This window comes from Platalea leucorodia (genome assembly GCF_965183815.1).
Source record: "Platalea leucorodia genome assembly, chromosome: 2".
NCBI lineage: Eukaryota > Metazoa > Chordata > Aves > Pelecaniformes > Threskiornithidae > Platalea > Platalea leucorodia.
In genome coordinates, this window is record NC_138824.1 from 67,170,282 (window position 1) to 67,197,584 (window position 27,303).

The 27,303-nt window shown below is 45.3% G+C and overlaps 1 protein-coding gene across 1 annotated transcript in view; it reads right to left on the reverse strand.

Moving 5' to 3' along the window:
• Positions 1-26,938, reverse strand: part of SH3RF3 (SH3 domain containing ring finger 3) — a 248,411-nt gene extending 221,473 nt beyond the window's left edge. The window contains exon 1 of the mRNA XM_082337659.1: positions 26,531-26,938. Within this exon, the coding sequence (XP_082193785.1) occupies positions 26,531-26,932 (402 nt within the window). The 5' untranslated portion in view covers positions 26,933-26,938. The remainder of the gene's footprint in view (positions 1-26,530) is intronic.
• Between the last annotated feature and the right edge of the window lie 365 nt (positions 26,939-27,303).

Below are 27,303 nucleotides of genomic sequence, written 5' to 3' on the forward strand. Positions count from 1 at the left end.
TCCCAGCCTAAGCAGAAGTCGGAGAAGGGAAACACAGAAGGCAGCTGCACCAGGCAGCTTTGGGGTCCCCGCTCCCCCAGGTCTCTTCTCACTCTTCCCTTCCCCTGGGACAACCTGCTCCCTTCCTGCATTAAATTCTGTCTCCGTTTGAAGCTGAAGGCCTCCACCTTCAATTCCCACCCTACGGCAGGGGGAAGCAAACAGAGCTGGTTGGGGTCCCAGGAACAGCCCTGTGTGATGGACGGCATAATCCCAGCTCACATCCTACCCGCCCACTGAGGTTGCCCACCCTGAAGCAATGATGAGAGACAGCCATTTGCTACACAAATACCCAAGGTTTCTTTTGCTTCTTGGGCACATGTAAAACCTATGTGCACGTGTGAAAGTAGTATTTCATAACTTTATAAAAGAGCACTCATTAAAAACCAATATATTATTTGAGCCCAATGACCTCTCTGGCTATATAGGGCAAAATTTAGGACAGAAGCTAACTGAATGTGTTCTGTAAACACCACAAACAGATTAGTGTCAGCATATTTTATTTAACTTTTGCTAAGCTACCTCAAGCACTCCTGCCTTATACCCACATACATGAAGAGTGAAATTCTCTTTTTAAAAACTGTCATTGTCAAGGTACGTGTATTTAGCAATAAAATTATTCAGTCAGTTCTTCTTTTGGACCCTCAGGCTACTAAGAACTAGTAGAGTATTAGTTAAACATACATATAAAAAAATCTGTTACGAGACTTTCACCTTCACTCTCCAGATTCGGGCTCTACTATGAACCTAATGGAAACTCCCTACCATAAAAATACTGGTTTTTTATTGAGCATTTTGAAAATGTTTCTCAAGTGTTGATTACTGTTTTAAGTCAAACAGAAATGTGTACAGAAATTGTTTGTACAGTATCATTTACAATGGAGTTCCACAGTTTGTAGACATGCTGTTAATGTGAACAGTATGACAAACAAGAATGCATTTCTTTTCTAAAAATTAATGATGGCCATCAGATTTCCAGCATTCACCATATTCACCATTCTTCCTCTTTTACTGAATTAAGAGCACATTCTGAACTGAATTAAACCTAGAGCTTTTAAACAAATTAATTTGAAGCCCAAGAATGGAATTGGCTTTCGCCATCCATTAGCATGCTTCTGTTACACGTGAAAAATACTCTCCAAATTTCCATTAAGGAACTTGAGAATTTATCCTCCGTGCAGGGGTTGAAATGTAGCACACCTATAACTGCGGACAAGTGGAAGCCCATTAGCGGTTACTTTCATCATCCGTCAGATCAGCTGTGGGGAGATCACAAGAGAGCAGGGAGAAAAGCCACACAAAGGAGAAAAATATAATCGTTTGTAAAATATTCCCTTTTATGTCATACTATGCCCGCTAAATAATTAATTACAAATACATCAGCCGCTGTTAAAAGAAAAAAAGAACGGGGCTGGGGAGGGGGGGATCAATGAAAAGCTCACAAATGTAGTTAATAAAAAAAGTACAAGAAGGACTGCTGTTCAAAACCGCCCAGGTTAAATGCTGAAGAAAGCACTGCCAGCAGCAATCGCCGGCAGGCATCCCGTGCGTGATTAGTGACTCGGTGCCACAGAAACCGCTACATTGAAGAAACCCTCTGACCTGGGGATCTTGACACCAGGAGCTAATTGCAAACCATGTAATCGCCCGTTCCAGATGGCTCTGTAGCGTAAAGCCACGCTGCCTGCGCCCAGTTTTCCACAGCGATAGCACCATACAGGTCAGGAGGAGTCTGCATTAATTACTCCCCTTTGTCAGCATCACCTAAAATTCCTAATGTTTTTTGGCTTCTAGCTGTAAATAAAAATTTCCATTAAAATGCCTCGGAGGAAACACCTTTCCCCTAGTTAAAGATGTGAATTACAGATAAATACCCTGTCTGTTAACATGATTTTATGTGAATACAAAATGAGGTTTTCGAAAACTACTGCACATAAAATATGAATGCCTTTATTCTGGGAGAAAAAAATCATTGCTGTGGAAGAGTCACTCTGCTTTACCCTCTTCCCGGCTGTCGCAGAGACAGGCAATACATGTTTTCAAAATTTCATATTGCCACAGATTGATCTCTTCCACATTATGTGCAAGACAGCTGATAACTTGCTACCTGAAAGGCAACTGTATGGCTAGAAAACCACCCGAAAAGGGGAAATGGCTCAGACAAGAGAGTTCACAGTGGTTAACCTCCTGGAACACATTAGCTACACCAACTCCCAGTTGCCCAGACTAAACAACCCTGAAACCCTCTTGGTTTTATTCACTAACAGGAAATGATTCAGATATACAGTTCTGCAAAGGCAGTCAACAAGAAGAGGTAAATTATGCACGCTCGCTGTAGTACATTTTATTATGAAACAATCAAGCATAAAAAATATTCAGCTCTGGTGTAGTTTTCTCTTCCTTCCTTCTTTCTAGTATTTTGCCCTCGGTTGGCATATGTAAAATATAAATTGTGATGGTTTTATCTTAGAGCTCAATACACATCACTTAATTTTTTTAAAACATACATATCCTACAGACTCCTGACAGAGCAATGCATCACCAGGTGTGAGAGAGAGAGACAGAAACTGGGATCTCTTACAGGGAATGGTGCCTGCATATAAATAATAATGAAAACCAAAGTGCTGTTGGGTCTGGGGCTATGAACAGAGAGACTTTCTTTTTTCTTTAAAGCTTGCTTTTCATAAAAGAGATTTACTTAGCAACATAAATGTTAGACACACATGACCAAACCAGCACGTAAAAGGATCAAAATCTTTTCTGGCTCAACAACTCATCCCAACTGCTCTACGAAGCGCAGCTGTGGGCACAAACCCAAAAATCCCCTATCTCCTGTCAAACGACGTAGCGCCAGCAGCAGCAGAGCAGTCCTGTTATCTGAAAATAAAGTCAGCCTCCTTCCTCCTGCATGCATCTGTACAAATGACAGAGCCAGCCTTCAGGTAACACTTTCATGATAAGGCAGAGAGTTCATACATTTTACAAAATTTTAACTATATTGGCCTTATATATACATATATACTTACAGCCACACAGAGTAGGCAGAGGAATGATATTTGGGATGAGCTGCCAGCATTCTTTCACATATGGCTGGTCAAACAACACCTTGTACATTGGCTTTTCCATTATCAGACACCTGGAGCACTGCTGTGATCAAGGACAAACTATAGACCCAACAGCCTGTCCCTATCATCAGCTCCAGACTTTGTTGATGCAGACTACTAGCAATTATTTCCCATTGTCCTTATTATAAAAAAACCAGTAAGTCCCAAGGGGCCTAGTAAAACCTCCTCATGGCCCGTCACCATTCAGGTTTGAATTAAGAGCTGCAATCAAGTGTTTACGCCCCATGCAGATGGGCAGAACCCACATTCAGGATAGCTCTTCTCCTGAGGCAGCTTCTGGAGGACTTCATGCCAGCAAAGACCTACCTGAAGAGGGGCAGGGGTGGTCTGGTTGAGCAATTTGACCTCAACCCAACTCCGTGGGCTGCAAAAGGGTAAGAAAGCAGCAATTTGCCTAGTCACGTGCTGAGGCTTGCTGGGAACTTGCTGCTCTTCAAAGTCAAGGGAGAAGGCATCTCACAAAATGCCAGCTAGTGCCAATATTAAAATATGGGTTTTGTAATGTCCAGATTCCTGCAGCTGGAGGGACGGTGCTGGGCAGGGTGCAGCACAGCACACCCCGATGCTAAAACCCCTGGCATGTTGGGCTGACATACTTTGTTCCCATGCTCATGTCAAACGGATTCCCAGCTGGGAGAGACGCTTTCCTGTATATCTGGATATAGTGTATTTCCTAGGATATCCCAGGGATTTTACCGACATTTTTCTGTGCTATTCGAGGGATCTATAAACACCAGCAGGGCCCTTCCTGCTCCTTCTGTTATCTTCGAGTTTAGGTCTTACATTTAAAAAAAAAAATGCTGGTAAGTGACTTGTAGCCTCTGCTGAATCTGGCCATGGGAAGGCAGGTGGTTTGTGGATCTTTCCAGAATGACCTTTTTTTTTTTTTTGCACAGTTGTCTCCCGTAAGAGGAGGCTGAAGGCAATGACCATGTGGTCCCATTTATCTGGACAGCATTGGGGACCAGAGGCCAAGAGCACTCTACTGCCTTACCCAACTTTTAAGAGCAAGAAGAGGGTCACGTGAGTTAGCGGGAGGCACCAGAAGTGACCAGGGCCCTGATGGGTTGCGGTATCAGTGTCACCCCCGAGGAAGGAGCAGTCTGTGAGACCATCCAACGCGCCACGTGCACCAAGGCACTCGCTGGCAAGACGGCAGCAACCGTTAGGTAGGATTAATACACAGTGGGCATCCCACAAGAAAATTTCTAAGAAGTCATCTGGTTAAAGCAAGACTTAAGTTTGGGACCTTTTCCTAAAAATCACAATGACTTACTTGGCTTGAAACACCATACGAGGAGGCCAAGAGGCAGGTACAACTGCAGCTAAACGTGCCTGTGAATAAGGGCACCTGCAGTGACCACCATAACTGGGCAGAGAGGGAGGAAGAACGGCAGGGTCACATACAGTTTAGCCAGTCTCGGGGAGAGATGCGTTAGCAACCTGCAGACTGGGCAGGGGACCTGGCAGCAGCGGCTCAAGCAAATGCTGGCACGTCTGAATGGCTGGTGTCCGGTGGAGGCTCGTACCACGGAGAGATTGTTCCCTGCTTGCACAGGAGATGAAAAATGAAATCCAGTGAAAGGCGCTCCCCAGAGAGGGGGGGACTAGGATGATGCTGCAGATGTTTGGTTCACCAAGATAACGCCAGCCTTCCTCCCCTTTCACTGCCACCACGTGAGAGCAGCACGGGAAGGGGCTGGGACCAGGACGCACGCCGAGCCAGCGACAGCAAGTGTGCAGAAATGAATGATGCGTGCCCTTTGGGGGTTACTGCTGGGCTGCACCTAAATGAGTTATGTTATTAAAACAGCAGACCCTTTAAGTCCCACCATCTGCACCTTGCCCAGAACAATCCTCCTGTTCATCATCCTCCACCTGTTGCCAGCTGTAAAGTTTAGTGTTCCTATTTCTAACAGAATCCTAACGTAAGTGCAGACAGTAAAAAACACAGTGCTAAACCCAGTTCCTCTATTTTTACATTTGTTTCAGACTGGAATTCGCACAATTTGCTAACCATATGCTTTACGGGACTTACCAGTCCTGCAGGGCTCACAGGACTCATCAAACCTAAAACTGAAGAGTATACTTGCTTCTGAATTCTGCACCGCTTACGTTGTCCTGTAAATCACTGCCTCCACTCCCTGGCTGCTCATCAGGAGCCAGTATTTTTTCACACCTGCAGCACTTAAGACTTTAAGACACATCTACAGCAATTGTTATTGTGAGATGGTTTACCAAGGCAAAGAAGACGCATGGGTGAAAGAATAGCTTTGACATTTTTTTCTATAAACACAGCAATCCAGTCGTTTTGCTAGATGGAGAACCTGGTAGGGGAAATCACCTTGTTGATATTTAAGAATATCCTTTCTACCTTCCAACCAGAACTTTCACTTCATATCTCCATTTCTTATGAATATTTCAGGCAGTAGGCCATAGATAATTGAAGACACCTGTGACACTTGTAATGCTCATCCTCCCTGCAATAGCTGACAAAGAGCAGTAACCCTGAAATTACATTTTATAGTCCTGCTTCTTCCTAACTCCTTCAGCTCCTCTCTTATGAATTAGTCAAGTGGAAGACTTCAGCCATGTTCTTAAACAATTCCTGATAGGAAGACGCAAGCCAACGCAGCCCACATTGCCTCATGCTAAATAGATGCAGACAGGTACAGCCCAAACAGAGTTCAGTAGCTGCTCAGAGACAATTATCTCTAACCTCAAGTCAGCCCTTTATTTCTGCAGAGGACACATCAGACACATGTTTAATTGAGAACACGCTGCTAGAGTTAACCACAGGCAAAACTGTGCTGTAACTGAGATTAACAACACAAGCATGCATTTAAAGCCTCTGCTGAATTGGGACCTTAATTGAGTACCTCACTTGGGAATAGGGAATTATCATCAGAATACCTGCATGTGTAATAGGCCGCTGGTAACTGCTTTCAAAATTGCTTCCGAAATACTTATTTTCAACATCCTATTATCAACTCTACTTGGGAAGCAATGGCTTTAATTTAGAGAAACAGTTCAGCAAAACAGATGGGCTATGTGTCACTTCTGGGCTCCTTCAAGACCTGTTTCGTTCCTGCATTTTGAGAAAACTCGCCAATACCCAAGGGAACAATAGTTATGAACCCCATATGCTTTGAATACATAAAACACCTATATTCGAGTCCTGAAGCAGTTTGGCAAGGCCTTTTTATCTCTGTTTCTGAGGAAAACTAGGCTGTAAGACTTTGTGACCGTTTTGTTTATCATATTCATCCATTCAATACTACTGACAGAGTGACTGCTTTCTTTGATGGCTTGTGATGAGCCTTGCCAAGTTAAATAAAGGGCTCCCCGCTATTAATCTGCTCTGCTAAGGTCTCTTACTTGGCTGAACCTGTTTGTTGAACAATATCATAGCTATAAATACTTCAGATTAACTCAGTAGCCCCAAAGTAAAGACAAGCTATAAATGTTCAGGAAAGGTGACAGTATCCAAAGTCTGAAGGAAAAGAAAGACTCTCCCAGCTAAGTGGCTGGAGCGATGGTTGCACTTTCCAGCTCTGCTTTCAGTCACAGACAGCACAGATATGAACATTTAAAAGCACACCCAATCAAGAAACTAGCCAAAAACATCCTTTAAAGATTAACAGAGAGAGATGCAACTCCTAACAATGCAAGAGCAATGGGGCTACTGTTTTAAGGACTGCTTACTTCTGAAGCTACCATCTTCATTGCCATGACCTGGCACAGCCTCTGTTGCACTGATGTGTTGTTCAGTATCTCTGTTCATCTTCCTGGGCAGCCGGTGGCCCTGCTGGAGCAGGGGGGGTGGACCAGATGTCCTCCAGAGGTCCCTGCCAACCTCAATCAGCCTGTGATTCTGTGATCTACCAGTAATGCACAGGGACACACTCTTTGTATTCAGACCCAGATCCTCCTACACAGCCCAGGAGCAGGTCAGCTGCTTTTCTGGTGCTTTTTCAGTAGTTCTTTCCAGGTCCCTGTTAAGGATCCTTTTGGCTGTTTCCATCCTACCAAGTGTGTATGTTCCTCCATGCATCCAGGAGTCCTGGTACCCTGGGACACAACCTGGCTGGGCCAAAAACCCAGGGCACATCACCTCCTCCTTCTGATCCTTCATACAAATGCACCTGATAAGAAGTATTGAATGTAGATAACTATTATTTATTCTTAACTCATCTAGAAGGCTTTAGAGCATTAAATAAGCCGATAGTAAAAGATGATTTTAAAAATTTTAATAATATACATTGCAGCTTAGCAAAGCTATGTGTTGAAGTTACAGTCTGTGTATGCCCAGCTCAGCTTTAATCACTTCAGTAGGAAATGAGACAATCAAAATATGATTCAGAAGAAAGAAATGAGCCCGGGCCTTTCCACTGGCAAATATTAGAAAACCAGATTGATCACAAACAGGCAAGAGAAAGATTTACGTGTCGTGTACAGAAGAAACAATAGACCGTTCGCATTAGCTACAGATGAATTTGTTTGTCTTAGCAGACAAACAATTTCCTATCAGTAACACTGGTTATTTTTGAGGGTAAAATAGCAATGTTTTATACTGAAATAAAATAACAAAATGAAGGTTTCACTCTGAGGCAGTAAGTTGAAGTGAGAGCAGCATTTCCTTCTTAATAGACTGACCACTTGCTATCAATCTTCGAAGAAAAATACAACTCTCGAATCAAAACATTTATATTCTTCCTCATTTGCTTTCCTTCTTGTTACAGCAGCCAGCTTTGCCTGATGGTGGTTAGTAGATGAGCAGTTTCCAATGATGTGGCTCCTTTGGGCCTGTATTGCTGACGAACATGATATTTAAGGGCTACTGGTCCAGCACAGAACTTCTGGGTGGCAAATCCCAACCCTTTCAGAGGGATAGGTGACAGCCCCATCAAAGGCACCACCAAAGGAAACCTGAGAAAGCTGCAGCAGCATAGGGATTTATTCCCTCCTGACTTTTCTGGGAGAATTTCAACAGGAGAGGGCGGTGCAGGCACAAGCGAACATCTCCCAAGAAATAATTACAGCATCCTTAATCATAGGTTTCAACAAGAGAAACTACCTTGGTGTCCCTTCTTCTGGGTTTTCTGAAGGACTGTGTACTCCATGGGTGGAGTTTACTCTGGACAAGTACTGATTTACAGCAGTTATATTTTTACTAAAACTGTCCTATAAACAATGACATCTGTTAGAGAAATGAGATTTTTTTTTAGGGTTTCTCCTTTTCCATTCAAATTCGTAGAAACAAGTTTTCAGAGAAACTTGTAAACAGGAAATAGATGGAGCTGTGACCCAAACTCTTATCTGGCCTTTTTTTTCCCCAGTTTATTCATTAGTTCTCTAACACTGGCAATAATCTCCTATACCATGGATAAATAAAATGTACCAAATGGTTAATATTTTGTGAACTTACTAAACATGTCCTATTTTCCCATGGCAGATATATCTAAGAGCATCAGTTTCCCATATTGGACAAACATAAGGAGAATTCCCCTGTATTTTATCTGCTGCAGTAGGCACCAAAAAGGACGATCACATTTCAAGTCCTCAGACCTTCCTCAGAAAAACAGACTGGTTTCTCTTTCAAGCCTTCCATGAGGGCTAGGGGAGAAATGGTTAAAGAAAAAATTATATTAGGGTCAGCAGGGGCAGTATCATGATTTCCATGTTTTCCATCTTCTTCAGATATGGAATGATTTCTTCTAACAATAAAGAACAAAGTACTATTTAGCAAGAGAAGTAAATTGAGGCTGTTCTTCATCTTTTTCCTTTGCCACAATGGAGCTGTCAGTAATATAACCTTGAATGCGTTCACTTTCACACATTAACCCTTTGAGTCCTGTAAATATACGCAGTCTTTTTGTCTGACAGGGAAGAAAGTGCATTTTAAACTCCTGAAACAACGGAGAACAGACATTTTAATTAAAGTTTTCCTTGTACACATGCATGGATAACCCTCCCTTTAGCAAAGAAAAGCCCTTTTTAAAATTAGAGTTATCATGCTGAAATTATTAACATAACTCCTGGGAAAAAAACCGTAATCTTTGCATATCAAATGCCAAAATGACTAAGTGAACTATGTTTAATAAATATTATGTTTCCCTTCGAGTTCATACACTCAGTTAATCACGCACTGATAGGCAAAAAATATTTTTAAAGCTCTAAGTATTGCAACTTAAGCATTTTAAATTTGACTGGCGTCCTGGTCTTTGCGGGTCCCTGAAGGTCTCAAATCTTCCTCCTTGGGATGTGAGCCAGCAGGAATAACTTGGAAAAGACCGGTACTCTCAGATCAACAGTGCCTTTCCACAGCTGCCAAGTTGTATGCCGTCCTGCTGCTCTTAGGTAAATCGCTGAGCACATTCATCTGTGCCGCGGAGGGGCTGGCATGCTCGCGCTGCTGCCTGCGCTGCTGCCTGCGCTGCTGCCTGCAGCTTGCCAGTACTGATTTTTGTTCTGTTTTGGGGCAGGGGAGGCATTTTTAGTGGGTGCCTGGGCTGGCTGCGGGTTCACGCTGCGTGATTCCCACTGAACTAGCCCCATTCGTTATTGATTTTGACCCCAGAGCTTGGTGCGGGGCTGATTCCTTATTTCAGGGTATCAATATTTTGGTGTGCAGGGGAGAGAATTTACAAGAGGAACTATAGAAAATGCGAGGCCCTATCTCCGTATTTTTGAGGCACATCTTTGAAAGTGTAACTGTTTATCAGGCTCGCTTAAAATCAAAGCTCAGGTTCTTCTCAATACCCCAAAGGGTGCAGCAAAAATAGTTTACATCATTATTTGTTTTGCATACTTAGCAAGAAGATTTAAATGTCACTGCAGAAGAAAACCTTGACCACAAAGTTACCATGGGTGCGCAATTCTGCATAGGTGAAAGGAAGACCCAAAAGTAAGAGCAACGGGATTTCATTCAGTCTGCTGTATTTATCACCACTCCTTCACCCTGGAATCAGCTACCTCCAGCCCTTGATTCACAATATACAAAACCAAAGCCAAAGGATGCAAAGTCCTTCAGTCCAATTAGGGGATACGTTGATCTGTGACATCCACCTGTCCCTATCCTCTCCTCCCAAAATTCAAGGTGCACTGGCATCTCAGCTGCAATGGTCCTCAGCCGTAACTAAAGTTCCTCTACAAGGTCCTTTGCCTTGGGAGACTGGTCCTGCTCTAGCCAGGCACCTTAACAGACTTATGTCATCTTTAAAATAAAAAGAAATAATAAAAGCAAGTTACGAGCACAGTTGTATCATTTAGTAGCTAAGTACAGAGCAGCTGTATTTAAAAGTAGCCACTACCATCCAGTGAAAGCAAATTAATTATTTAGATATATTTATAGGATTTATAGAGCAACTGAAGCCAAAGCAAGCTAATTGAAATCCTGATAACAGATTGAAGCCCACACTAGATCCTATACTGTGAAATGCAAAGTCTTTATTAAATAAAGCCATTAAAGAGGATGATAATCCCTGTGGCCTTAAATATGAATAAGGTGCAATGTAAATAATAAAAGGCAAAAATCCAATTTTCATGCAGTGAACTTTCAAATACTCTGCTGTTTCCATTAAATTACCTTTTATTCAACATATTGTAATGGCATTGAGGGCACATCAGGCTTCCTTGTAATACAGTTATTGTTCAGCATAAAAACTGCTTCTTAACTTGAAACAGAAATGTGAAATATTTCATTTGGTTTCTCTCACATGTCAAATGACATGAAAATTGAGAACAAAAGCTTCATAGATGCAATAAAAGAGAAAATAAGCAAAGGAAAAATAAACACATGCAAACAAAAAAGATCCAGAATGTGAAGACAAAAGAGAGAAACAGGGTACATAATAGAAGTTTTCCAATTAATCTTAGAGCAACTTAATTCTAGGAAATAGAACAGGAAAACAATTTCAGTAACTAAAGTAACTAAACTTGGATACAGGCCAAATGGAGCTGTAGCACACAGCAAAGGAGGTGAAACTCATCAAAGCTCTTTAACCAGAACAAAATCTGGTGTGAAATGTGTGTCATGCTCCTTCCAAACACAAGGATGATGACAAGAGCTTGAGCGCATCAAGTGCCACAACAGCACAGTGCTTGAGTCTGGAGGCGTGCAATCGCTCCCTGGCTCTGCCGTACTGGTAGCGGGTCACTTTGGACGTGCTTTATCTTCTCAGCTACAAAGGGAGCACTGATATTTACTATTTTCTGTAAAGCATTCTGTGGAGTTAAGAAACATTAACTAAAGATACCTCTATTTAATAAAGAACTGGAAACTGTAACATAAAGTCAAGAATTTACTATTATTGTTCAGAAACAGAATATCCCTATTGGGAAATTTAAACAATCCATTAAGGATGAGACTATACTTGCTATGGATGTCAAACAATTTTTCCACTATAAACCTTTCTGCAAATCAAAAGAATTCCTCCAGCAAAGCTGCAATGAAATAAAGAGAAGAGAATCACTCCATATTTATTCAATTCTGTATTCAATTTGGAAGCATTATACCCAAAGAAACCCTTCAGCATGAAAATGATTTTCCTTATAGCATCTTCACTGCATCAAGATGTTTAAGGAATCAACAGTAGAGATCTGAACTGCTGTAACCTCCCAAAACACATAAACATGCCTTTTACAATATTTACTTTTCACTGTCTGTAGCTGTGTCTGCCACATCCTGTTTTCTGTGCCCATTCTCTGGTCGTAGAGTCACAGAATCCAGGAATGGTTTGGGTTGGAAGGGACTTTCAAAGATCATCTAGTCCAACCACCCTGCCATGTGCATGGACATCTTTCACTAGATCAGGTTGCTCAGAGCCCTGTCTAACCTGACCTTGAACACTTCCAGGGCTGCGGCATCCACAGCTTCTCTGGGCAACCTGTTCCAGTGTCTCACCACCCTCATCGTGAAGAATTTCTGCCTTACATCTAATATAAACATCTACCCTCTTTTAGTTTAAAACTGTTACCTGTTGTCCTATCACTACAGGCCCTGGTAAAAAATCTCTCTCTATCTTTCTTAAAGGCTCCCTTTAAGTACTGAAAGGCCACAATAAGGTCTCCCTGGAGCCTTCTCTTCTCCAGGCTGAACAACCACAACTCTCTCAGCCTTTCTTCATAGCAGAGGTGCTCCATCCCTCTGATCATTTTGTGGCCCTCCTCTGGACCTGCTCCAACAGGTCCACATCTGTCTTGTATGGGGGACCCCAGAGCTGGATAACCCACCTCACTTGACTTGGTGGCCATGTTTCTTTTTATGTAGCCCAAGATACAGTTGGCTTTCTGGGCTGCAAGCACACATATTGCCAGCTCATGTCCAATTTTTCATTCACCAGTATCCCCAGGCCCTTCTCCACAGGGCTGCTCTCAGTCCATTCATAACCCAGTCTGTACTGATACTGGTGGTTGCCTCAGGTGCAGAACCTGGCACTTAGCCTAGCTGAACTTCATGAACTCCGCAAGCCTGTCATGGTCCCTCTGGATAGCATCCCTTCCCTCAAGCATATCAACGGCACCACTCAGTTTGAGGTGTCATCCACAAACTTGCTGAAGGTGCACTCAATCCCACCATCTATGTCATTAATAAAGATACTGAACAGTACTGGTCCCAGTACTGACCCCTGAGGGACACCACCTGTTACTGATCTCCCTTTGGACATTGACCATTAATTTCATCCACCTGTGCTCCAATGCTGCTCACATCCAAAATAGGTAGGGAGCGTCTGGGGTTGCTCAGAAACAGCTCTGCACCACAGGCAGTCTGCCACCCCATGTGGAGGAGCTCCTGGGGCCAAGGGGTGATGGCAATGGGGCAGAGAGACAATGTCAAGGGGTCGTAGGAGAGATGGCAATGGGGATGGCTGACCTGCTGCTGCCCAGGTGGCTGTGAGTGGCAAGGGACACCGGCGGCATGGGACCTCACAGGGGCACAGAGTGGGCCATGGGAGTTTCCTGAGCTGTCACCTCCCATCAAGCCTGAGTGAAAACACAACACATCCCCCCACGCCCCAAGGGAGAACCAGCAAAACCCCTCCACAGCCCAAACCCATGGGGAGCACGACAGCAGGGACACAGCCTCGAGGTGCGACATTTATTACTGGCAAAATTGTTTCCTTTTGCTTCTTGTGTGTGCAAAGTGAACACATGAAATAGGAGGGAAAAAGCAAATCTATTCATGGCATGTAGAGGAGAAAATAGTAACACCTGACAGACCTAACCTGAAGTAATACAGAAACTCCATCAGTGCAAACCATTATCCTGAATAATATTTGCACCAGGTCAATGAAGCAAAGCTATTTGAATGCTGCTCCTGGAGTTTCTCTTGCTAGGAAACAGACTATTCCCTTCCAGCAACACTCTCAAAAATGGCTCTGCTGAGGTGCTACAATATTGCTACTTACTATGGTAGTGATTTCTCACACCTCCCACCAAAACTGAGTCACAGTCCTAAAGAGGCCTCCGAGGCTCTCACATGCCCCTAGGAACAGCTTAGGCATCGCAGCTCTTTCACTCTTAGCTTCAAAATCTGCAGTCTCTTGGAGCTACAGGGGCTGAAGGGGAAGAGGAGATGGAAGTAAAAAAAAAAAATCAATTCATCCTTTCTACTACAGAGAGAGACTTTTGCTCTCTTACCACATGCCTAGTGGCACTGCCAAGTAGCAGATTACTCACTTTCCTTCATTAATTACTGAAAAAAGCTACAAAAAACAAAACGGTGTTTATTTGAAGTTCATTCAGAGAAAGCTACTAAACAGCTAGGATACTGAACACTATGAAGGTTAGGATCTGCCCATACAATTACTTTCTTGGGTCTGCAGCTACATGACTTCAGAAAGTGAAATACTGCTATAGAGGCATCTTTTAATGCACTTTATCAGCCAAGGAAACTCTTCAGGGGGAAAAAAAAAAAACAACAAAAAACCCAAGGTAACCTTTACCATCTTGCCTAAGATTCATTCTGGTCTTTATCTGCTCACTGCCAATCACTCTGGGTTTACATGCTAATGAGACAACTTCAGGATGACCACAGTCTTTGCTCTGTGTTTGGCTTCTCTTTATTTCACCAACATTGGAAAGGAATCACTGGTTCAGGGAGTCAGCATTACTATCCCAAACCTTTAAGTCATGAGTTGACTCGTCATGGAAGCACATGTTCATTGAAAGCATCAGAGCAGCTGAGGAACCTCAACTCTATCCAGCTTCCCGCGATCTCTCATTTTAAATGTGAGCTCAGACTCTTTTAACCCCAACCCTGTACCAACAAAAAGTCTCCCCCTGATAGCTATGGAGAAGATTAACTGAAATATGCTTCTCCTACATCTAAGACAATGGACTGATACTAAAAATCCCCACTTTCATCACAATTTTGATAACCAGAGGAATTCATTCTCAAGTGATCAAATTAAACAGGAAAGGGCCCCTCTGACAGGGCAGCATCCTAGTACAGAAACTGCCCAGCACCTCATGAGTGTTATCACCTGAATCCTCCTCCCATGCTCACTGGCAGGAGACAGCTGCCACTGCTGCTGTTTTCTAAGCAGGTGGTGACCTATGTGAAGAGTGGTCAAAGGAAGGTGAGTCTAGGGAGTTTTAATTTGACAACAAATACGCCACCGCACAAGCCTACCGACTACGTTTCAGCTGTAGCAACAAGGAAGACGCTCATCAGCAACAGTTGGCCATGCCCCTGGTGTGGCAGTGGTTCCCAAGCTTGGAGAGGGGGGAACAGAGACTGAAAACAGAGAGTTCAACATGGTCTCCAAATCTGCTTAGTCTTATTATTGACTACACTCATGAGCTCCAACCTACAACGCTGTCAGGGCAAATTCTCCATAAACGCCTCCCTCGTATTTTTAAGATTAAGCTATCACACGAGCCCTACTCCCACAGGAAACTAGACATCCAAAATGATCCTCTCCTGTCTTCTGCATGGCCCCATGCTGCCTTTCAGTATGATTAAAACTACAGTCACCTCGTCATTAGCTGCTGCTGAGCACATCCCTCTCCCAGAGTCCCCAACCACTAGCAACACCGGTGACTCGTGACGCATTTCATCATCCACATGGAAGGGGCTCATCTTCTGGGTCACTCTCTGGAAGGAGGTCATCTTCTGACTCCCTCTATGCACCCACTGCACAGAAAAGAGTGACGATGCCCAGCCTGAAAGCCAGGTTCTGCAATATAGGCTAGAAAGGATGTGTTAATTTGGGAGGTTAACGCTTCAACAACCACCTGTGCCCGTGCCTCCGCTTCTGACACTGGCAGGTGGCCTGGCCCGCTGAAGAGCGAGGATGCATGTGGAGAGGGAAGGGGGACAGAGGAGCCACAGCCCACCCCCCAGACAGGCTGTTCCTGCCCGCTCCTGCCTGCTGGATGTCTTCAACCGGTGACGGAGCGCTGCAGGAAGGGGACAATGACACAGAGCCTTTCCTGGATCTTCTGATATCACTACTAACACAGACGTTTGCTTCTGGAGTTCCTGTTTTTAGTAACTTTCTAAAGGTGGGCGAAACATCTGGGAGAGGAGTTGCATTAAAGAGCATCACAAACTCCCCCGAGTCCCCCAGAGGACGGCGGTGACTCGAAGCACCAAACCCATTTCCCGCTCTCATTCAGGGGCAGACAGGGTTCATCTTCTCAGCTCTACACACAGCAGAAGGCAGCAAATTCAATGCTATGTTTTATATTTAAAAAAAAAATAATAGAATAGGCAAACCCAGTTCTTAGCAACAGAGATTTCGGCCATATAAAATCCTTGCAAAACAAACATTAGAAGCGGAGAAACTGGAAAGCAAAAGCCCTGTGGCTCTCTACACCTCTGCATCTCTTGCAGTGTGCTGCTGGCAAGACAAAGGGAGGAAGACACCGACCTTCCCCTTAGCTACTTGCTTCCTTGTTTTGGAGGCCTGGGATGAGTGGGAGATGGCCATTCAGCTCTGGCTGTTGAGTTTTTGTTTGTTAATAAGCACAAAATGACCTCTCCCTGGCTGAACAATATTATTACAGATGCTGAACCCTACACAGCCCCTTCTTTAAAGTGTGCTACATTATTTTTAACAGTAATGACTACAGTGATAGCCCCACCATGGAAATACATACTCAGATAAAAGCGAGACTGACCGCATATAAAAGGAAGTCCTGTGTTTATCAAAAGAACAGATAAAACTCAAACTAGGAAAAAATAAAGTTTCCTTTCTGCAATATAGATCAAAAGTATCATACTTTCCTTTTAGAAAATAATTTACTGATTTTTCATTATTAAAAAGGTGTGATTGGTTCAGATTTTATGTTGCTGTGTGACTCTGAAATATAAATAGTCAGATGTTTTCCACTATGATCTAACACCATGATTACCTATATAGCAGAAGAGAATAAGCAAAAAAAAATTCATCTCATGGTTGTCAACTATTATTTTACTGTATTTTATGACATGTATGTATGACTGTATTCTCCAAGGGCTTTTTTATGATTTGTTGTAGAAAGGAAGTATGCAAAAGAATGAGGCTCTTCACACGAAAACTCTTGGCTGAAAGACAAGATGCTCTGGACTGAATATGAAGCCATCCACGCCTGCCTCCTCCATGGCGCTGCACCTTCCCTGTGTAAAGCCGGCGAGGAGCAGCAGCCCCAGCGCTGATGCATCCTGCCCACTCGACGTGCTGCAGCTCACGCTTCTGCCAGGACAGCCTGTGCTATTTCTGTCTCTTATCTCATGACATTTTAGCACAAAATCACAAGGAGGCTCAGCAGCGAGGACCAGAAGAGCCCGTCACAATGGGCCTCAGGATCCTCCAGGGACAGGCACCTTGAAGCAGGCTGGTACCCATTCCCCCACCTCCCCTCCAGCCAACTCCTGCTCCCCTTGCTGGACATCCCTCCTCCCTCACACGACAAGTGCAGATCTGTATTTTCGGGGTGCGAAAGGAGGCTGCATACGTGCACACCTATCATCCCTCGAGCAGGCGTGCTCCATCACAGGGGGGTCACTGCAGGCACACACCCAGAGATGCAGCAGGACCAGCCACTGTGCTGTGACACACCATACACCCGTCTCTAGCACACACTGACAATACCGCATGACTTACTGAATTGGATGTGGACACAAGAAGAATGCATGGAACAGGCTTTTCTGTCAAAAAACTGTATGTTCAGGGAGATATATATATTACACACACACATACATACATATATTTGTGTGTCTGTGTCTTATTTACAGATAAATAAATGTTAACTGAAGTCAATCAAAACACAATCAATCAAACCAAAATCCTCCTTCTACTTCCTTCTACTTTATTGAGTTAAAATAATTAAAAATTCATAAATTATTACTATCATCGGAAATGAAAACATATTGATTTGCTTATAGGGATGACAATATAGCAAACTTGATACAAGCTGCAATAAAAGCATTTCAAAACACGTAAAAAGGCAGCCTGTTAAAAACTGTTTCAAAATGAAATTAGAAATTAAAGAGCAAATTCATAAAATCATGTCTTTTTATAGCAATTCACAGACGAGTATTTGATTGGAATTAGCCTGAAATTAATCTGCAAATAAACATGTTCAATAATATTTACTGAAATGATCATTTAGCAAAGTAAATACGATAGTGCCTGTATTTTGCTGACTTCTTGGCTGTCACTCGGAAGGCAATCAGGCGGCAGCACACCAAACACGGCAGTGTCCCTTTCTTTTTGGTTATCTTTACCCACAGTCCATCCACAGCTGCACAATCAAAATTTAAGATCTCTCTTTCCCTCTACCCATCTTGCACCTAAACCCACTTTAATGATACATCAACTGCAGCAATTAATGAACCTTTGTCCAGAAGGGGAAAGGCTTTAACAGCTTAATGAGACAGTAATACATATTAAAATCAATATTATTCAGATGATGTGTCTATTCTAGTCCTCCTTCTGAAAATAACTGAGACTGTAGGAGAAACGATCATTAGCATTTTGATAACAATCTTGCCAGCATTCTGTTAAAATATTTTCTCTTTAAACTAAAACTGGGATTTGTTATCTCATGCAAGCAGACCATTCTAAAATTAGCAACGGCCAATTCATATTGGTTTGGATCAGATCTTTTAAAAACTTGGAAAAAAAAATTAATGCTAACTTGCCTGAATAATCAGACTCTCATGCCTGTTGCTGTAGCAGCGGAAAGACGCTCTAAGCATCGACTAAGAAGCAACCTCTTCCCATAAACACCATTTTTGTGCACAGAAAGGCACTCCTTAACCATATACAGCATTAGTTTCACTTGTCTGATAAATCATATTCTAGCTGACAGCCAACACGAGGGACAAATTCCTCACTACCACAAATCCTTAAGGCATCTTCAAAACGAAACGTGGCTGAATGCCGCAGAGCAGGAAAGGGCTTTGCACCTTTGTCCCGTCTTCTTCGAGAGCAGATGAAAATTCCTCAGCATCCCCGAGTCAAGTTATGTTATGCGATTACCATGGCGAAAGAAAACAGTTCCAGCTCTCTCTTTTTTTAATTAGCGAATCCCACAGCCTTCCCTTCTCTGGCACCCAGCGCTGCAAGCCAGACTGCTAAGCCTTCCAGTGTCCAAAACGGGACAAGATAGAGACCTGCTGCAGACAGGATTTTACAGCGTTCACGAGGGCGTGTGTCCCTCAGAAACCCCTGCCCGTGGGTCAACCACACACAAACAGACCGGTCGCACCAAAAATCTCAACCGCTCCGGCAGGACAAGAAGGCAAACTTCGGCAGGGGCCAACCCATGCTTTTAAAGTGCCAGGAATCAGTTATGAGACAAATTCGACTGTGGTTTTCACTATTTAACCCCTCGACAGCTGGCCTACAGATGTGGAGGAGCAAGCCTGGTGCCCGACAGCAGGCCTTCCCAGTGACCCCCAGCAGAGGAGGGGTGCAGCCCCATCAGCTCCTTTGGGCAGATGTTAGGCTGCCCATCGCCTGAGTTCGCAGGTGACCCCGGCTAACAGCCACCAGTGCACGGCAAGTTCTGCGGAGCCGATGGAAGTTATGCTTAAAAGACTGGGCAGAAAGTGCTCTTAATTCCAGATGTTTTACATTTTTCTCTCTACTTTTGAAAACAAAATGTCTTTTTAATACCAAAAGTAATATTCCCTCCTTCTGTCCTTCCCCTGAACTGAGAGGCATCTCATGTACATCTATCGTTAAATTAATGTTTGTTGGTTTTAACTGAATAAAAATGTCCAAATTACATGCAAGGACAATTATATTAAATTATTGGGCACACACTGTGGGGTTTTTTTAAAGCTATTCAAACAATTTTGAAGGTTTTTCAGCAATGCTCTAGCAACATAAGCAAAACTTCCTGCAAAGAGGAGGTAACGAGTTTAACATTACTGCTGAGGAAGACAGTAACGGAGCCAAGCAAGTAAAACCAGCACATCAGCAACCCCCCCGCCACCCCGAACTGTCAGGAAAAGGCATGGCTCAAGCTGTCAGAGGAATCCGAACTGGCAGAAGAAAGAGGATCTGGGTCTGGTAAATGGGGAGAACCTGTTCCCAGGCCCATCTGCACGATGCACTAGGAAGAAATTTTTCTAATTTTTTTCACTCTCCCCCCACCCCCCTTTTTTTTTTTTCACTCTCTCTTTTGCATAATGGTCAGGCCAGTAACTTTCCAGCCAAAGTACCAGTCTGCTCCATGCAAGAGGCTTCTGTAATCGGGAGCAGTTTGGTTTGGTGCAAGACTAGAGATAAGTAAGTAGCTTTCAGCTGGCACTGCGTTTCCCTGTTGCTCCCTCCCCAGCTGCAGGAGTACAGCTGCTGTGGGAGCTGGGGCAAGGCCAAGGTCACGCAGCTTTCTCACATCCCGTAGTTTATCTTTGTCCAGGCTCTCATGTCCTATTAGAACTAATCTTGAGTTCTTCCCGTGACAGCTTACCCCAGATTGGGAAAACCTGTTGTAAAATATCAGATTTTAACAAGACCGCATTGAAAACACTTGCAAAAATTCAGCTTGATATGTGATGAGTGAGCGCTGGAAAGCTGAAACCGCATGCATCCCGAACAGTTTTGGTCGGCAGAAGTCACCAAGTCCCTGAAAACTGTATGCATCCAGTGGAGTAGAGGTCAGCAGTTACAATGTTGCAATGCTTAAAGACATTAATCAGAGTGAAATATTAGTTCTAACTGGCCTTTTGCAGCTTAAGGAAAGGCTTCCAAGAAAGATCAGACTTCAAAAGAAAGTGGCAACGCATAGTTACAGATATTACAGGTGGGTTACTGAAGTGCAAGAGGGAATTACGGGTTTTATTTGAAATTTAAGCAGTGCATCTTAACAGAGAAAGCATGAAATGTTGAACAAAAGAGTGAAATTAGAGGGGAAATTCTGAATGCAACAGTGCAAAACTCAAGAAGTGCCCAGACACACTTTTCAAGTTGAAACCGTGACGGGATTATTAACTTAAAATTATGAGACAGCGAACTAAAATAACTCTAGACAATAAGAAAAGATATTCCTAGAGCATAAAATCCTCCACAGCATAAATAAAATATTGTTGTATCATTTTATGTGGCAGCCTTTGTCTAGAAAGAGCGGTACGGCACACGTAGCCGTCCCCTGACCTGCAAGTACAGGCACACGGCATTAACAGCCAGCCCCTTCAGCCGGTCTGACCTGTTGGGCACCCGGCCAGCACCGGGAGTCTGCCTGAACATGAACTGATAAGATTAGAAACAAGGAATACAGTGTGCTATTACAGCTCATACACAGTGCTCACTGCTGCATCCCTGCACCAATGTTCCCCGCAAACAAAGCGCAGCATCTCTGCCAAACCCCATTCAACAGCAGAAAATAACTGTCGTAGCTTCAGTGTATACAATTGGCGCTTTTTAATCTCCCCAAATCCCAGCCTCTCTAGTAATAACTCCAACTTTGTAGGGCAGCTTCCCTCTGAAGATCACAAAGCCAATGAGGGTAGGTGAGTGCTACTGGGGCAGGTTTTCAGCTGGGAAATGTGAAGCTCAGAAAGTTCAAACAGCTCGCCAGAGGTCAATGGCCACGTCCTGCACAGGACCATGCTCTCCATGCCTTTTCAGCCTTAAAAACACAACGGTGCTGTCTCCCCAAACAGCAAAGGTTTAGGGGAGGTGGGCAAAAATTGCCAGAATTAAAACGCGCAAAGGATCTCAGGGCTAAGAGTCTTGAAAGTCTATCCATTTTCTCTTTGAGTAACCAGCCACCAAACACCAAACGCTGCCATACCCTCAGCGGTACCAGTGTTCACCATGAATGATTCAGAGGGATGACGTGCAGGGATTAACCTTAGCGTTCACATTTGACAGCAAGAGGAGTCCCACCGAGGCATGCCACAACTGACACAAACCAATAGGGAGGTCTGGGGCCAGTGGCACAAAGTCCTCTCCATGCCCCCACAACTCTTCTAGGTGTGACTGAGCCACTGCTGGCCATCCCAATCCAGAAGGAAAAGTCCACCGTCAACACTGGCACCCTTTGGTCACATCAGGCCCATCATACATTTTTCTAGCGTGCAAATAAAAATTAACAGCACCATCCAAAGACGGTTGAAAATATTCTGCCTTTGGAAAACATAATGGACATGAAGGTGACACCTGCAAATGGCAGGTTTTCTGAAAAGCGTAAGAGCTCAGCGAATGATGAATTTATCTCAGCCCCTCAGCATTCCCCTCTCCTATGCTCACTCACTTCTGTGAGGACAGCTTTAATTGCTGGGATTTTAAATACTCCTGGCTATATTTTTTGCAGTACCCTTTAGTATAATTGTTAATCTCCTGCACTGAAACGCATTTTTTAGCCATCTGCCAGACAAAAAAAAAATCCTCAAGATCAGAGCCTTTGACACATGGAATATCAGTCCTATTTGGATGGCTTTACGACAAAGTTCAGGCACTGGCCAGCCAAACTACAGTATCAGAAGCAAATAAATCAGAGAGAAAGAACAAAAGTAAGGTAAGTCCATGGGTCTACGCATACTGTGCACTGCTGACAAGAACAGCACTCTTATCTGTGCAAATCTGATCCTTAAAAAGCCAAGTTGAAGAGTCTCCTCTGCCCAAGACAAAGCGTGTCCCCTACTCAACCCACTGCTGCTTCTAACGAACATAAATGCATATGAACACCAGACTCCATGCACTTCTTGCATAACGCAGGGTGGGATCTTCACCTGATAGACCCTGTGTCGAAGAAGGAAACATTCCTGCAAGGTCTACTCCACGTTCAATCCACTGTAACCAGTGTAGGATGAGGCAGAACTCTCATAAAAATAATGACTCAATGTCTCTTTCGGAGAATTTCTACAAACAGAGCAACTGAAAAGCCTAGATAGCAAATAAGCGCTGCTCCCTCTGCTTGCAAAACTCCTGTGAAGCCAAGGGTAGCAACCTTTTCCCCGGGCTAGCAAATGGCAGCCTTCCACCTGAAACGGCGAAATAGCTCTGCAAAGCTGATACGTGGGAAAAGCACCCAGTGCAACACTGGGGAGCGCAGCCCATCCGTCACTTCACTCAAGCACGCTGACACTTCATTTTCCGTACGCGCATGTCTTACTCTTTACCGTTACCTATACTCCTGTCTGGTAACGCACCACATGCCTATCCGTCACTTCGGCCATGTTCTCTCTTCGGGGAAAAATGAGAGACATGTTTTGTTTTTCTAGGTTGTTTCTTTTTCATGCAAATGTTGTTCTCAGTTTGTATTGCAAGCAAGCAAGCAATAAGCCCCGCACCTGGAGTGGGAGACGCCTGGTTTGGGAGGAAATTACTAAAGACTTGCATGCATTTAGCTGGCTATTAGATCTGGAGAACTCCTGAAAAAATTCTAAGTGATAAACTGCAGTAATTGTTAAAAAAAACCCCAAACCCCACACTCAGTAAAGAAGGCAAATTTACCATAATGCCTCAACAATCTAAGGGAGCCATTTACTTTGACAGAACCTGAATTCCCCAAGCGGTTCAACAGTGGTAATGGAAACAGAGGAGCCAATAAATTATAACCTTGTGTGTAATGCGCCAACCATTATAAACCACTCTTAGCCTCCTGCTTTATCCCCTGGGGGGGGGCACTCTAACAGTTGCTGGATTTCCTTTCCCTCATTTTTCCAGTGTGCTCTTTCAGCAGTCGGACCCTTTTATAATGTCTAATACTATAGTCTGCATTTACGTAGCATCTTTAATGTGAACATCCCAAAATATGCTGTACCATTTAGAAACAGACTATGCTTTTTTACAGGCTGAAATAGAGGCACTGGGAGACTAACTGGCTTACCAAAGGTCACACACCACTATGTATTGATAGAATCCCAAATATTTTTCAAGCATATGTTAGTAGGTAAACACCACTTCCAGATCTCTCATACTGAAGATGTATACCTTAAAACACCTACAATATTTTGGAAGTGTTTCTGAGGAATAGTCTTGGAGAACTTTAGGAGCAGCCCCAGTGCCAGCTCATCCCCGGCCCAGCCCCTCCCAGGCTGGGTTTCAGCACTCTGGATAGACCAAGTCTGCAGGAAACTCTGGGAAAAGAAGGACCAAAGACCCGATAAAGAAATACAAAACCCCCAGAGTTTTGCCAAAGCGATAACATTCGTTGATTTTAGAAAACACCATCTATGCAAAGAAGACTTCCCCGAAGTATAAGGTGTAGAAGCAAAACACAGGCATAATAGCAACACAGAAGCTGGCCCTGCTCTGTATTCTAAGGTTAATTAAAACTCTCAGAGAAACAGATCCCTGGTGTGATTCTAACATATCGGTCTGAGGATCTGGGCAAGACTGAAGTCTGATAGAAGTGACCTTGGCTCTCTGCCATTACATTTCACAATTAGCATTTTCCTTCCTCACTGAGAAAGCCCATAATGGTATGTCCCATTTTATATACCGCATTACCTAAAATGAAAGGTGTTAATTAGTAAAATAGTGTAATTTGCATTTAAGCCCCAGGCAGCAAATCTACAGCAATTTCTGAAATTAAAAAAAAAAAGTATATATCATAAAGAATCACTTCAGCTCTCTCCAAGGGAGCTAAGCTGTCAAAGACCAACGTAAGACTGAAAGGGATGCAATTCTGCTCTTCAGTATTAGCCTCAGAAAGCCTAATTCTAGGCTGGTTTGTACCATCTATTGGCTAGTGTAGAGAGAGGTGCTGTACTTTGGTCTCCAGGATAGCTCAGCAATCAGATGTATCAGCAGCTCCATGGAGGATTATTCTCCCCTGCTGCTTTTTTTAAAAGCAGATTAGTTCAGACTTTCTTTCACTGTAATGAACCTTGTAAGGATCAAGCACATTGCATTGATTTCCAGGATAAAATTGTGCGGTCAGGCAAAAGGCCAAGCAAAGAGACCCACTGTCCCAGAATCACCCATTAGCCCCAGCATGGGGAAAAAAATTGCAGTTGTTAACCATAAAAGCCCAAATGTGATTCTCAGGTCATGTGTAACTTTGCTTTCTGTCAAATTCAGATGGGTAACCACCCACACAGAAACAGACAACAGAACTGAAGATGCTCACCGAAGTCCCATTCAATCAAAGTCAGAAAATGATAGAACGCGATGTGTTTGTATTTACTATATGATATCTGCAATAACGGCCAGGGAAGTAACTTCTTAAAAATCTGCCAATTTAAGGTAAAATAATGAAAATCCAACTTCTCTAAAAATTTGCATTATGATATAAGATTACTCTCAAGTAACTTTCCCCATCAAGCATTTCCTTGCACGCACACCCCCCTGTAACATCCTAGCTTGGCTAGGATTTAAAGATACGAAAACCAGAGATTGTCGTTTTGCTGGATGGTCACAAAAGCTTGGCCAGGGTGCAAGAGTTTGCCTCCGCTACATGAACCCTGCAGGTACAATAAGCCTTCCATGCAGACCCTACCTCCTGTAAGAGACTGCTATCTGGACATCAAACCAGACCATGGGGATACCGTATTTTGAACTACCTAATGAATGCAAGCTTCCCTTTTTATAATGCTGAAACTCAAGACAACAAGAGTTGTCTGCTATGACAAAGCTGCAACCCTAAGTTTAGCTGAAAAACAAATAAGCAAAAAAGCAGAGGGCAGAATCCCATTGCCTTTTTTCTTCTTTCAATTCAACAAATCATTATTAAATACCTGAAGACCACTGTGGTCTACAGCTCAGTAATAAAGGATCTACCCCTCCAGAAATATTGCCAAGCATATTTCACTTCAGACTCCAAAATTGAATTTTATAGAACAATGTATGGCATTTGCCATCATTTCCTGTGGGCAAAACTTCAAAACGCTGGTACAGGTCTATTCATTTTCCTCAGAAAAAAAAATAGGAAATGAATTAATTGAAACATTTACTATAGTGATACAACTTCACAAGGAATCTCTGCATTGACCTTTCCAAATCAAAAGCCTGTACACTAAACTACAGCTCAAGCAGACTTCATGAAAGATCAAAGACAATTAAAGATATCCACTGTATATATGACACTAGAAATAAGATGAAGTTCACAGTCTTCAGAGCATCTCCATTCCAAAGTCTCCTAAAGAGGTCCTATAGTAAATTTTCCCATATTGAACTGTATAATAATACAGAACACCGGGAGGAATTGATCTCGTCCCCTCTGAGTCAATGAAACCCTTGCCATTGATTTCAAAGGGAGCAAGACCGGGCACTGGATGGCAGTTTTAAAATAAATAAATGCATATGTTGCAGTACTCTCCTTCAATAAATCACACACCTTATACATAAAAATGAAATTACGTTCCCTTGGGAGGGGAAACTTCAGCTTCGAGCCCCGCTCAGTCCCGGCTGTCGGAAGGACTCTGCACGGCTGCGGCCGCACAGGCAGCGCCCCGGGAGCCGAGGGGAAACTCGGGGGTGCGGTGCGAGCGCCGGGCACCGGACCGCCCGCCTGTTCCCAGCGACGGATCCGGGCGGGCAGCACGGCTGCGGGAGCCAGCTCCCGCCGGCACCTGGCGGGCGCCCGGCAGGGGCCGAGGCGCCGAATGAAAGCGCTTTCGAGGCACTGTGCGTGCCTTCGCTCCGGGAGCCACGTCCGGCCCTGCTGCACCGGGGGCTGCCCCGGGGGCTGCCCCGGGGCCCGTCGGCGCGGCAGCTGCCGGACAGCCGCGACGGGCCCCCGCGGGGGCTCCCTCCCGCCGCCCGGAGCACCTTGAGCCCGTCCCAGGCCGGGCCTCCCCCCGCTCCCGCCCCTCCGTCGCGGGGGGCGGCCCCCGGCGCCCCGCGGGACGTCCCGCCGGCGGAGCGGCACCGCCCGGCGCCCCGCGGGGCGGCGCACGCCCCCGGCCGCGCTCCCCCGGCCCGGCCGCCCGCCCCCGGCCCGGCCCCCACCACCTTCCCCAGCCCGGCACCCACCTTTCCCAGCAGGGCGCTGCGGCTGGCGGCCGCCAGCTCCCGCAGGCTGGCGGCGGCCGAGGCGGCGGCGGCGGCGACGGCGCTGGGGGCGGCGGCGGCGGCGGGCTGGGGGTACGCGGGGGCCGCGGCGCTGGGGCTGCCGCTGGCGCCCCCGGCGGCGCGGGGCCGCTGTCGGATGCCGTCCAGGAGGCGGACGAGGAGGATGTTGGCGGGCAGCTCGTCCACGCCGCAGCCCACCAGGATGCGGCACTCGGGGCAGCGCAGTTCGTGGCGGGAGCTGACGATGCTCTCCAGGCAGCGGCGGCAGAAGGTGTGCTGGCACGGCAGCACCTTGGCCGTGGTGTCCAGCCGCTCCAGGCACACGGAGCACTCCAGCAGGTCCAGCAGCGACGACTCGTCCATCGCCGCCGCCGCCGCCGGCTCCCGCTCCGCCGCCGCTCCGCCGCCGCTCCGCCGCCCCCTCGCCTCCGCCTCCGCCCCCGCCCCGCCGCCGCCTCCGCCTCCCCTCCGCGGGGCAGCGCAGGGCCCCGACGCCTCTAGGGCCGCCGCGGCCGGCGGCGGCGGCGGGGGGGGGCCGGCGGCGGGGCGGCGGGGGCCATCGGGGCGGCGGGGCTGCGCGGGGAGGCGGCGGCGGGGCTGCCCCCGGCGGCGGGCCGCGGCGACCTCGGGGGCTGCCTGGCCGGCGCTGCCCACCGCCGTGCGGCGCGGCGGCGATGCCAGCGGCGCGGTGCGGGAGGAGGGCACCTGCCTGCCCGCGCCTCCTCCCGCCGCCC